General features: G+C 45.6%; 1 protein-coding gene across 11 annotated transcripts in view; it reads right to left on the bottom strand.

The window, feature by feature from the left end:
- Positions 1–13,779, bottom strand: part of gwl (serine/threonine-protein kinase greatwall) — a 472,763-nt gene that overhangs the window by 274,019 nt on the left and 184,965 nt on the right. For all 11 annotated transcript variants that reach the window (XM_065444899.1, XM_065444896.1, XM_065444897.2 and 8 more), the window contains one exon: positions 9,544–9,650. In XM_065444899.1, the coding sequence (XP_065300971.1) occupies positions 9,544–9,650 (107 nt within the window). The remainder of the gene's footprint in view (positions 1–9,543; positions 9,651–13,779) is intronic.

Raw genomic sequence — 13,779 nt, 5'->3', positions numbered from 1 at the left:
AGGGTCGGACAGCAGGGTCGGACAGCAGGGTCAAACAGCAGGGTCGGACAGCAGGGTCCGACCGCCTCGCGCCCTGCGCAACAGTTGATATACTGGAGCCTCGGCATGCCCGGTTTTCCTCCGGTGGGGTTTGCGCTCGGGATTCCACGGCCGCAGTCACGATGTCACGTGGCTGTGGCTGTGGCTGCTCACCCGAACGCTCGATCACCCCGGTTCAGGACCACCAGCCCTCCTGGACCAGTTGCCCAGCGGAAGAGCGGGGCAAGGTAGCCTTACAGCCGGCAACAGCGTTGACTCGGGTGTGGCGTAGTGACACAGGCGGCGATAGCTCCTATGAGCTGGACGCCCAGTGAGGAAGCTCTTTGCCCTCGAATGCCGAACCTCGCGCACTGCTCACGCCACAGGCCACACTCTCTCGCGCCACGCTTTTTGAGGTGCCACTGTCGACGCTCCCAAATCAGTGTCAATAATGATGATGGCTCTCTCACAGGTGTTTGCAAAAAGTCGCTGTCCTTTTCGCCACCGCATGGCGCACTGTTTTCATATGTTTATGCTTCGCACTCCCGCGTACTAGATATTATCACAACCACTGGCAACAAACAGCGTTGATCAGCCAGCACTTGCTGAAATCTTCATACTTGAACAAGCTGCTGTAGCACAGGCTGCAAAAAATGATCCACTCCTGAGTCACACAGTTCTTGCTTTCTTGTGAGGAGAAGGGCTTCCAGTCGAACCAGCAATCCATTCACAGCAAGGTGAAGTGAACTCGGCCTCCATGAAGGTTGCTTGCTGTGGGGTTCCAGAGTTGTTATCCCAAAATCTACGCAAGGCAAAGTCCTTACTCTTCTTCATGCTGGGCATCCTGGCATTGAGAAAAGCAAATCGATTACCAGAAGCCATGTCTGGTGGGCAGATATCGATGGTGACATCGCTAAGAGTGCAAAGGGTTGTGATACATGCCAAACTTACCGGTGTTCACCTCAACGCATTCAGCACTCACCCTGGCCATTTCTGCAGAGGCCTTGGCCAAGGCTTTTCGTTGACTTTGGGGGCTCGTTCTTGGGACATACATTTCTCATTTCATTTATTCAATCTTAAGGACCCGAAGGCATTACATAAGGGGGGACGTACATCAAAGTTGCACAGCTTCATAAGAAAGTAACATAAGCATTGAATGTAATAGGTACAAAAGAAATTTAAAAAAAAACATGTAAAAGGTAAATATATACATTACCAATGAGGCAATATATAAATATTAATAAGACAAGTGTGGTATTTAGGTAGTTATGTTGGCATAATCAAAATCGTTTAGTTTTTGCTAAATGTTTTGCGGTCGCTGCTCGAAACAATATTATCTGGGACTGCATTCCAAAGTGTTATGGCATAGGGGAAGAATGAGCTGCTCGTTGCCGTCGTCTGGCACTTTATCGCCGCCAATGGGTGTGTATGAGATAACCAGGATGATGTTCTGAACGGGCGTTTGAAGAGGGCGTGTCCTGATTGGGTGAAGTAAAAGAAAGTGTGAAGAAGGCAAAGATGAGAAGTTACACGCCGTGAAGCAAGCAAACAAAGAGACAAAGTTTGTTTTAGAGTGGTTAAGTGGTTATGCTGATATGTCTTGAACATTGTAACGTAATGAAGCGAGCAGCGCAGTTTCGTATGGCTTCTAAGTCATCAGCGAGATAAGCTTGCCAGGGATGCCAGATGGATGATGCGTACTCAAGTTTGGGTCGCACATATGTCAAATATGCTAGTTTTTTTTTTTTTTTTTTACTTCGGACGATAAAATATTAAGTTACGTTGCAAATACCCAAGTGTGCGTGAAGCTTCACAGCAAATTGTTTGAGTATTGTCACCTGGTCGTGACACTGAAGAACACAGTAGCAATACTGTGAAAGACAAAGCTAACTTTTATTGGGCGAACCTGTCCCCACAAGAACAGGCTACGCTTATAGCACAACGATAGCGGCGAACACGGTTGGTGATCGTCAAAAATCTGATCAGCGGGTCAAGTGCGTCCGCTTTTATACATCAGTAGTCGAATGTTCCAGAGTAATCGCTGGGACCAGCGTGCCTTCTATAAAGTTCTACATTAGCGTCGCGCACACAAGCGATCAGATTACACAAGGTTCGGTCACAGAAAGCGGATGGAAGCATCAATAACATTCCAGAAACTTCCGATACATGCAAGCGCGTCCTGCGCTTTACGATAACATTCGTTAGGCGGTCAAACGTGTCGCCCAATAAAGACAAACAAGTACACGTGTCAATATGTTTCACCCATGAAAGTGATGGTGTCATATGAACTCCTAGATATTTGTAAGCACACGTGTGGTCAACAGGAACAGAGTTAATGCCATAAGTGTGGTGTATGGTGGTGTGTTTGCGCGTGAAGGATATTACTTTGCATTTAGTGAGGTTTGGAGGCATATGTAAATTTTCGCACCAAGAAGTGATAGTGTCAAGGTCATGTTGTAGGCCGATTGTGTTGTTAGATGTATGAAGGGGGTTATAAAGAATGCAATCGTCTGCAAAAAGCCACAGCTTCGTTGATATCTTAGTGGGAAGGTCATTTATGTAAATCAAATACAATAGTGGAGATAAACCTGCACCTTGGGGCACACCGGAAGTTACACTGATAAGGGTTGACTGAAAATTATTAGCATAGGTAAACTGAACGCGTCCTGTAAGAAACTTTCTATCCCTTTGATGATCTTGAGGCGGATACCAAGGGAGGACAATTTTGCAAGGAGATGATTGTGAGACACACGATCAAAGGTCTTTGAAAAATCTAGGACTATTGCATCAATTTGAAGGTGATCGTCCATGTGTAGTAGTAGGTCGTGCATAAATTCGGCTGGTTGAGTTTCGCAAAACAGAGATTACGAAAACCATGTTGTAAAGGGTAAAAAAAACTAATTCCAGGTAGTCCATTAGGTTAGATGCCATAATGTGCTCAAGGAGCTCATAGGGGACACTGGCTAGGAAGATCGGATGGTAATTAGCAGGGTTATCGCGCCTTCCTGCTTTAAAAATGGGAACTACCTTCACTTTTTTCCAATCGTCGGGCACGTTTCCTGTGTTTAAAGCTTGGTTAAATATAAGGTAAAAAATTTAGTAGAGAGAGTTATAGTACTTTTAAGTAATTTGGTGTTTATGCTGTCACAGCCAGCCGAGGATGCTATTTTAAGACAGCGAATTAGATTAGATATGCCATCCGGGTTTATTTGCACTTTAGGCATTGTTTTTGCCATAAAGCTAGGTAAAGGTTCCATAGAGCAGGAATTAAGGACATGAAATACCGACGTAAGGAATTCATTTAGGACTGCTGCAGAATTATTTGGGCTTATTAATTCATCATCCGAGTCAACAAGATTTATTTGGTTAGTTTGTTGTTTCGTGGAGATGACATGCCAGAATTTGTTTGAGTTTGAGTGAAAGCATTGTAATCAGGTCTACAGAGAAGACTTTGTCCTTGGTCTCATTTAATGTTTTGTAATGAAGGAGAAGAGCACAAGGACAAGGCCAGCCAGGTAGTCTATTCTGTGCCTGCAGTGCAACCAGTGGGCCAGCCTAATCGCCAGTGCTCTGCATGAGCGCGAGCCGTTCGGGCAACCAGCTGTTCCTGCTCTGCGTGACCTGCGTATTCGATTATGAACAGACGCTACCAACTGAACTGTTCAACCCACCCCATTACGATTGGTGGAAGGTGCTGGGTATTCAAGAACATCTACACCCTGGAACTCCGATCTCAGACTCTGCCTCCCGTCATGCCCGACTCTCCCCAGCCGACGTCACCGCCACCCTCAGTTGCCTGCTCTGGCGCTGTCCTGCAACGCCAACCAGCGATTTGCAGCGGTACGGATGAGCAGGACGCCAATGACTGGTTGTCCACCTACGAACGGGTGAGCTTGTACAATCGATGGGACAATACCGCCAAGTTAAATGCCGTCATCATCTACCTTGCGGGAGTGGCTCACCTGTGGTTTAAAAATCACGAAGCCGACTTTCAGTTGTGGTCCGCATTCAAGGCCAGTTTCGATGAAGTTTTCGGTCGCCCCGCTGTCCACAAGTTGTGCACCGAGCAGCGGTTACGAGAGTGAGCGCAACAACTCGGTGAAACATTCACCTGTTATATCGAAGAGGTTCTCGACCTATGCAAACATGTAGATGCTTCTATGCCCGAAAATGACAAATTGAAGCACATTTTGAAGGCCATCGCCGATGACATTTTCCAAATGTTGATCGCCAAGAGTCCGCGCACCATAGCAGAGCTCATAAACTTGTGCTAAAGCTACGACGAGTTGAGGAGGCAGCACGATTTGACCAGGCGCCCCTCAGTGGCTGATGAGGCCCTCTCTTCCATGACAGTCTTCCCTGATTGCTCTCCCCTGCTCACACAAATCCAAGCTTTCATGCGGGAGGAAATTGCACGTCAGCTTCCTCTACTGCCCTTCGCTGAGCTACCCCAACAGCAGCCGCTGCCGCTACAGCCTCCTACACAGCTCGCCCCTACGCTCCGATGGGTTATTGAAGACCAAGTTGCTGAGGCTCTACCAATGAAGCATCAGCTGTACCCTGGCGCCGCACCACTTACTTACGCATCCGTCGCCGCGCAGCCTCAAGTTGCTGAGGCTCTACCAATGAAGCATCAGCTGTACCCTGTCGCCCTCTCCAGCCTCCCATCCAACCCTCCGACATTGGCCAGAGAGTGGAAGAGAGAGAGAGGTGCACGAGGCAGGTGAAGTGATGCTGTCAGGAGTGACAAGCATAAACAAGGAAAGAAGACGAGGAAGAAGGAGTGGAGCGAGCGAGTGGACCCGCATCTTGGAGAAGGGGCGCGCGCAGGGAAGGACGTGGTGGCCAGGGCGCAGCGTTACAGGAGAAGACGGCTGGAGATCGCCTCTCTGGGTCCTGCCCCAGTTCCTAAGCGACACATCGACGTCCCGCCCGAGTACCAGGCTCGGCGAGCAGATGTCCGACATCCCCGGAACTACCACTGGCCCGGACCTACCTGCCAGGACACGTCAACGTTTACGCCGCTGAACGTAGACGCGCGGAGGCTGGCTGCAGCCAGTCACTGTCCCGTCTAGAGAACTAAGCTGGGCCGGCGCGCATTGGGAGCGCCAGCCAGCACGAGCCCTGCTCTGCCGGAGTGTGACAGCTCCCCAGCGACCGTGCCTTCGTCACGTTGACCGGGGCATCGGTGACGCCGGACGCCAGCTACGACTGAAGACGACCAGACTGCAACGACGGACCACAGACCGGAGGACGCCGATACCCGCCTCGAACAGAACTGGTACTGTAAGCGCCTCTACTACAGCGAATAGACGATCGCCGCACAGACATTAGTAAACACAGTAGTGCGAGCGTAAAGCTTGGCAAGGGAGGACGCATTCCGTGTGCAATAAGTGTCGAACGTTACCGTGTGTTACTGTTGTTAAAAGTCCATATTAAATGAATGTTGTGTGTGCTGCACCTTGTGTTAATGTGTTCCTTCCGCCCGTTCAAGCAAGCGTACCAGGCGTTAACGTATGCGTGACAGATGCGAAGAAGGTGTGGCAGCAGGGGCTCACATTTTTTTTTTTCTTTCTTCGGAGATTTTGTTTTTTTCTTTTCAGCACACACACCAAGTAGCCAGATTTAATTGTTATAACAGATCGTTTACATATGTTATAATCTCTTTGTTGCTTTGTTACTAATACACTACCAAACACACTTTTAAACAATCCCAAAGAAATTTTAGAATCTTGCTAATGCCGTGGATATATCTAAGTTTATGTTAACAAATTCTGATGATGGATTATTATATGACAGCAATTCTGCAAATGTATTTGACCATGTGTTTTCAAGTTAATTCACAATTGCTGACTGATCTGCTTGAAACTTGTAATGTTAACTATATGCCAATGTATCTGATGCTGACTGGCTCAGACAGTGTCGGTAAAGTTATCAAGAACCTTAAGTCATCTTCTATGCCTGGTGATGACTGCATCAATTCAATGTTCCTGAACAGTAATAAAACATTTTTCAATGGCTTTAAAATTATTTGAAAAAAAATTTGATGAGGATGACTTACCACCTGAATGAAAAATACGGAAGGTAATAAATATTCACCACTGAAGTATCAGTCCATATCTATCACCAGCATTCCATACAAGATATTAGAACACATACTCTTCAAACATTGTGAATTACTTCGAACTTACCTTTTTCTCACCCCTTGCAGCATTGTTTTAGAAGTCATATTCCTGTGAAACACAACTTCTTTTGTTCGCACAGAATTTCACACCATTTTTTATCACTGTTGCAATAGTCGATTGCACAATTTTAGATACTATTGCCAATTCATTTGATAAAGCTTTATAGATGCTAACAGACAGATATTGTCACGTGGTGGTGACGTTGAAGAACACAGTAGCAATACTGTGAAAGACAAAACTAACTTTTATTGGGCGAACCTGTGCCCACAAAAACAGGCTACACTTATAGCACAACGATAGCGGCGAACACGGTCAGCGATCGACGAAAAATCTGATCAACGGGTCAAGCGCGTCAGCTTTTATGCATCAATCGTCAAATGTTCCAGACTCATCACTGGGACCCACGTGTCTTCCACAAAGTTCTACACTATTCACGTCCCGCATACATGCAATCAGATTACACAAGTTTCGGTGACAGACAGCGGATGGAACCATCGGTAACATTCCAGAAACTTCCTATACATGCAGGCGCGTCCTGCGCTGCGTGATAACATTTTTTAAGTGGTGAAACATGATCACCCGAGAAAGATAAACAAACATGTACACGTGTCAATATATACTTCGTTTTTATGTTTTCCGTGATCTTTTTTCCATGACCAATCTCTGTTACAATGTTATCGCTCAGCACAAGATGCACCTTTCTTTCACAGAAGCTTCTCGAGTGTTATCACTGGTTGTACTCATTATCTATGCTGTCGTCGAACCTCATGTATTCAGGCTGCATGCACGACGAGAATAGTGGTGTAAATTCAAGAACGCATGCGAGCGCCAACGATTATGCTTGAAAGTACTCAGAGTCATGTATAAATAGCTGATGCATCTGATCCGTAGATCAGATTTCGACAACCAATGCATGTGTTCGTTACTATTGTTCTGCTTTAGTACAGCTTGTTATCGTGGTCACAAGTTCACCGAATAAAGAGTTTTGTGACTCGCCATTGTGCAGCAGTTTAATTCTTCACTCACGACAATACTATAGTGACTAACACTTTCTTGCATGTCAATAGTTTATTTCAGCCATGTTAAGGTAATTTAGCTCTGCAACCTGTACTCTTGGCACTCCCCAAGGCATCGTTCCTGGGCCTCCACTCTCTTAATCTTTATAAACAGTTTACCTAACTTTAATTCGTCATCTCTTTGCAGATGATTGCGTTCTCTTACGAGAAAGTAACAAGTGAGACTGACACAAACATGATTACATCAACATGGCATATGATGCTATGCAAGCATGTATTCATGCACATGTCACGCACTACCACTCAATTACCACTATACCAACTAAATCGCAGTACAGTATACAAGAATCTGTTTTGTTATATCTGGGCATATACATCAGTGCGAACCTTAACTGGACCACCAATATAGTAGATTATATCACATACAAACCTAATTGCATGCTAGATTATCTAAAAAGTAACTTCTATAAGCCTCTACCTATGCCAAGCTCTTCTCCTACATTATGGTTGTTTGTTCACGGATTGAATGTGCAATGTCAGTCTCAGAGTAGTAGTCTTGAAATTCTCAAACCAATTAGAAATTGCCAGGAACATATCGGCTTGATTTACCTTCTTTATCAATGTACAGCTAGCGTAATGAGTATAAAATATAACTTAAGCCTAAATCACTCTCAGCAAGATGTAAAGTTGCACAACTGTCTGTCTTATAAAATTATTCAGCGTGATACATTACGTAATAACCTGCTTGTTTGCCTTCATACATATCCTTACAACTCGATCACAGAATTGAAGTAGGCATCATAAAATGTAAAAACAAAACCTTTTTCGATTCATTCACCCTTCACAGATGCTATTATTGGAATAGCTTTTCTCTACCATTGCCACAAATAATGACGTTTGATTGTTTCACTCAACTATTTGCAATTTGATAGACTAATGAACTAGCATTATTTTGTGTTATTCTGTTCTTTTATGCTTTATCTGCTGTTGTAAGTTTGCTGTTATTGCTCATGTTGCAAGTTTTAAAATTCACTGTATTTTATTGTTAAACCACTCTCTTCTGTAATGGAATATTTTTGCCTTGAGGGTACATCAATAATAAAATACTGTATTTATTCGTATAAGGCCTGCACCCCCACTTTGCTAGATGAAAATTCAGAAAAAAAATTTTCACTAAGCTTTATGTGCACACTTGCATGCTGATTAATTGTATCCAGCCACTACAAAATGGTATTAGTCAGTGTCAAAATGGAAATGTGGTCATTGCTGGCCACCAGAAGTTGCATTTATTTGCATAGTGTGATCTTATTTCTGTACTTTAGTGAGTAACCATACACTTGCCTTGTGCAAGGACCACACTTGGTAAAATATTAGAAGTGTGGGCCTTAAACGAGTAAATACAGTAAATAATATAAGCACTTGGTGGCATGAGGGGCTACAGCTTTCATGTTCTGAATGTGTCAATGATGCAATATTCAGTGCCACGGCTTGATCGTTTAACCAGACTATCACTCAGTGCATTGCAGCCGTTTAGTGATTAAGGCTCAAAAGGTCACTTAAGCACTGTTATCACTAAAAAACCATGGCAAAAAACAGCATGCAATGCGCCCGGCACTTCTATTTTGGATTGCCTGTTTCACATACCACTAAGCTTCCACCCCAACTGCCTCTGCTTGTTTTTTTTTTATTTACAAATACTGCTGTCTCAGCTTCTGAGACATAGCAGGAGTGAGTACAGAATAATAAAAATACAATTTCAAGTACTTTTAACAAAATTCACCAGAATACTAGAAAACATTACCAGAATACATAATTACACAATTCTTTTTCAAAATCCTCAGTACCGAGTCTGCGCAGAGACCCATCAAGTTTATTCCATAAATCTACCGTCCGCGGAAAGAAGGAAAACTTAAAAGAATCAAGATTCGACCTGAAGGGCACAATGTTCAGGGGATCAGATCGTCGAGTACAGCGTGCAGAAGCTGCAACAAAAGAAATCGGCGCCAGAACACTCTGGCGCCGATGCAACAATCTGGCCGTTATCAGTATAAGTTCTTTCAGCAGCTGCCAAATCCCCATAATGTTGTCACATAATGGTTTTAACATGTTGCAAAAGTTCAAAGTCCACTATCCCAGCTGAAGTGAGTTAGTTCCTGTACGTTGGAGATGGGAGATCAATGCAAAGTCTAGTATGCAAGTGGCAGGCCAATATGCACAGATGCACACCTGCTCCGGTGAACATAGCCATATTATTTATACTTTTGCAAAAGATGGTGAATACACTTACCACAACAAAAATTTAGATAAGTTCAAAGTGAACTCACAAAGGACAAGTCTGACGTGAGCGACAGGAGCTGGCCTGGTGTGCGGCCCAGTACAGGACGTGAAGATGCACGGCTTGCAGGTGTCCCCAGCACATCAGCCAGTTCAACTGCACAAGTGATGCACACTTTTGCAGGCAGAGATGCTACCAAATACAGCTCTTGAAACATTTCAACCTATGCTGGCAACCTCAAAGGCAAAATGAAGGCAGGCCAGGAATGGCAGCATGTGCGACCTGAGTGCGTATCTTGGAGGCACATATGATGCACAAGAGGCTTTGGGCAAGGTTCTCCATGATCCGCTGCAAACACTGCACGTAACTCGTATTTGCAAGGTATGCTTAGGGTTGAGTGCCTTGGCCTGAGTCATGGCACCTGACTAGGGTTAGGGCCCTAGTCTGGTGCCATGTGAACTTTGAGTCCTGTACCATTTCGGTGTTCCTGTGGTGCTGAAAAACCAAGCAAACTGAGGCCCATACATAGGAATGCGGCCATTACACAAGTATGTAAAAGAATTAAATTTTACTGCATTCAGTGTATTTAAACTTTAGTGCATTTCTGCCTGGATGCCCAGCAAGTCTAGTCAGTGTGTGTTCAATGCATTAGCATCAGGAGTGTCAAAGTGAAAAAAAAATATATGTTTGAAGTGCAAGAAGCTTGTCACATGGTGGACGTAGAGAGGGGAGAGCTTATGTGTATATATATTGTCGCAGCACTGAGCGAATGAGGCCGAGAAAGAAGTAGAGTGCGCACGCCTAATCTGGGCTATACTCAATGCTGGCTGGTCCTTCCCTGTGGCTTCTTCCTGGACCTCGTTTCACTCTGTAAATAAACATCTTTCGTAACATCTTTGGTGGAAGTGCAGGGTAAATCCTGGATGATCCTGGATGATCCTGGACGACCCAGCTCTACCGACTATCCAAAGAAGTAGACGCTTGGCCAGTATACAACCACAAATGGCGGACATGGCCGAGTCCGGAGAAGACAATGACAACCCAACTGGCGGCGAACCAGACAGGAATCATGCAGGGCAGGCTGGCTACTGGACACCACTGTGAGAGCCACCCACGTTTTCGGGGAAGGAAACGAAGATGTCAACGACTGGCTGAAACACTACAAAAGAGTAAGTTGCCACAACCAGTGGACCATGACGAAGCAGCTCCATAACGTGGTTTTCTTTCTCGCTAGAACCGCGCTTCTCTCGTTTGAAAACCACGAGAACGTGCTGACAAGCTGGGATAATTTTGTAGAAGAATTCATGAAGTGCTTCGAGGACCCAATCTCTAAGAAAAAGAAGGCTGAGCAGACACTTTCTTGACGAGCTCAGTTACCTGGGAAAACTTGCACATCGTGCATAGAGGCTTTTTTGAAACTATGCGGAATCATCAGAGCCACCATGACAGACGAACACAAAGTAGGACATCTGCTTAAAGGAATCACTGAAAATGTTTACAATTTTCTTATAATGAAGGAAGATCTTAGGACTCCATCTGATTTGAAGAAACACTGCCAGGCGTTTGAAGCACTGAAAATGAGAAAGATTGGACCAACGTTCAGGTGCCTGGACAATGTCTCCAATATTGCAAGTGTGTCCATTCCAGCCCATGACGACACCTCCTCTGTGATAAGGCAAGTCATGAAAGAAGAGCTCGAATGCCTTAAAGTTATTGACAATGCTAATGTGTGCCATCAGTGTGCATTGGACGATCGCTCAAATGTGCCACCGGCCACCTCGGCAAGTCAGAGTTACCGAGAGCCTCGCAGGGCCTATGCAGATCGTCCGAAAAGGAGCAACTTGCAACCACAACCGACAAGTTGAGGATGCCAGCAAGATGCACCAGAACGGTTTGTTCTGCGGGCTCCTCCCTCCTACAACAAGCCTGCTAGTTCTGCGAGACCTGACATTTTGACCGGAATAGTCAAAATGACAACTGCCACAAAGAAACGCAACCCCGATTGCAGCCATAATAGTTCTGCTGACTTTAAGTGCATGAGTAACAAGTCACTGTCTTCTGGTGAGCAGTGTCTCATGCAAGGAGTGCTCGCTTGCTATTCCACAGTGTTAGATCTTGCACAAGACGAACGAGTGTCCCATACACCACTGGCGTCTCGTATGCAACACCGCATCCACACAGGGCAAGCGACGCCAACTTGTCAGAAGCCTTACTGTGTTTCACCTCCAGAGAGAAAGGGCATCACCGAGTAGGTCGAAGAATTATTACGGAAAGGAGTGCTATTTATGCTTTGCATGTGCTATGTAGACAATGTCATTATATACAGCCAGACATTTCACGAGCACAATTAGCACCTTGACTGTATCCAGTCAATGTAACCAGTCTTGACTGTATCCAACAAGCTGGCCTTATTTTAAACTCCAAAAAATGTAATTTCAGTGAGCGTCAAGCCCTCGCACTGGGCTTTCTGGTCGACAAAAACAGCATACGACCAGATCCTGAAAGCATAGCAGCAGTTCGCGACTTCCAGCTGCCGCAGATGGTGAAAGACCTGCAAACTTTTGGGGGGCCTTTGCTCATATTTCCGGCGCTTTATAAGAAATTTGCACAGATTGCCTCTCCCCTCACATGGCTCCTTCACAATGACGCCCCATACTTGTGGACTGCAGTTTTAACAGTTGACATTTTTGTTGACTTCTGGACCAGTTCAGCGGCATTTTGATCTGGAGGTGTCAACTGAGCTGCATACTGACGCCAGCGGTGTGGCTGTTGGTGCTGTGCTTGTTCATATCTGCAGTGGTCGCCAGAATGTCATTGCCTATGCTAGTTGACACTTACAAAAGCGGAGAGAAACTACACCATTACTGAACTCGAGTGTCTAGCAGTCGCCTTTGCCATTAAGAAAGTCCGTCCGTATCTGCACGGCCACACATTCACGATAGTGACTGACCATCGTTCACTCTGTTGATTGCTTAGGCTGCGCGACCCATCTGGCCGGTTGGCTCGCTGGGCATTGCACCTTCAAGAGTACAGCTTTTCTATCCATTACAAGGGTGGACGCTTTCACACGGATGGTGATTGCCTATCCCGTCTCCCCTTGCCCCACACTAAGCCTCACGATGATGACTTCAATGACTATCTATTTGACATCTCTTCTAATTTTCCAGACCTGAGTACCTTCGAGAACGAGCAATGTTGCGACCCTACCTTGAAATCCCTACGAGAAGCTGCACATGAGTCAGCAATAACAACACCATTCACTTTTCGTAATGGTTCGCTGTACAAAAAAAAAAAAGAAGACTCAGCTGACGGTTCTCCATTGCTTCTAGTTGTCAGAAAACCAGTGGCCTGGTGTCCTTCGTTCCAGGCGTGATGATATCTCGTCTGAGCACCTTGGCTTCGCACACACACTACACCGACTTTGCCAAAAATTTTTCTGGCCCAAGCTCTGGAAAACAATCAAACAGTATGTGCCAGCTGTACTGTTTGCCAGCTCCACAAGCAAACAATCAGGGCTCAAGCAGGCTATTTTCAACCAGTTAGGCCACCGTCATTCCTCTTTGAAAAAGTTGGCATAAGCTTGCGTGGCCCGCTTCCAAAGACTTCAACCGGCTACCACTGGATTATAGTATGTGTCGATTATCTTACTCACTACATTGAAATGGCTGCCACTGCTGCAGATGTCTCTTCCTTTTTGTTGCATCACGTCATACCATGTCACGACACTCCACGGGTTGTCATCAGTGACCGTGGGCGGCAGTTCACCGCCAACGTCATTGAAGAACTTTTACGGCTTTGTGGTTCTGTATATCATCATTCCACTCCTTACTACCCGCAAACCAATGGCCTCATGGAGTGGACCAACATGCCATCAATGAATGTCGCGATTGACCACAAAAACTAGGACGCTGTCTCACCTTTTGTAACATATGCGTACAATGCTGCCATGCATGAAGTTACTGGATACGCACAGTTCTTTTTGCCCACGCACTCCCCAGAGTCATCTGGACGCTTTTCTACCTTTATCACGTCACGAAGATCCTTCAATCACCCAAAATCTGTGTCATGCTGAAGAAGCACGTTGACTGGCACATCTTAGAACATTGGCCTCAAAGGCCACAGCAACACTCGCTACGATGCGTGGCATACCCCCGCCAGGTTTACTTGTCAGCGACGCAAGTTGTTCATGTGGCCAGACTCGAGAAGTACCACCACAGGACCCTTTGGCCCGCTCGGGGAGCTTCGTCTGCCTCCGAGGACGCAGTGCTGTGTAACTGAGACAGAG

This window comes from Dermacentor albipictus, chromosome 1, assembly GCF_038994185.2.
Source record: "Dermacentor albipictus isolate Rhodes 1998 colony chromosome 1, USDA_Dalb.pri_finalv2, whole genome shotgun sequence".
Lineage (NCBI taxonomy): Eukaryota > Metazoa > Arthropoda > Arachnida > Ixodida > Ixodidae > Dermacentor > Dermacentor albipictus.
The sequence above is the reverse complement of the archived record's forward strand: the minus strand, read 5'-3'. Positions and strand labels throughout refer to the sequence as shown.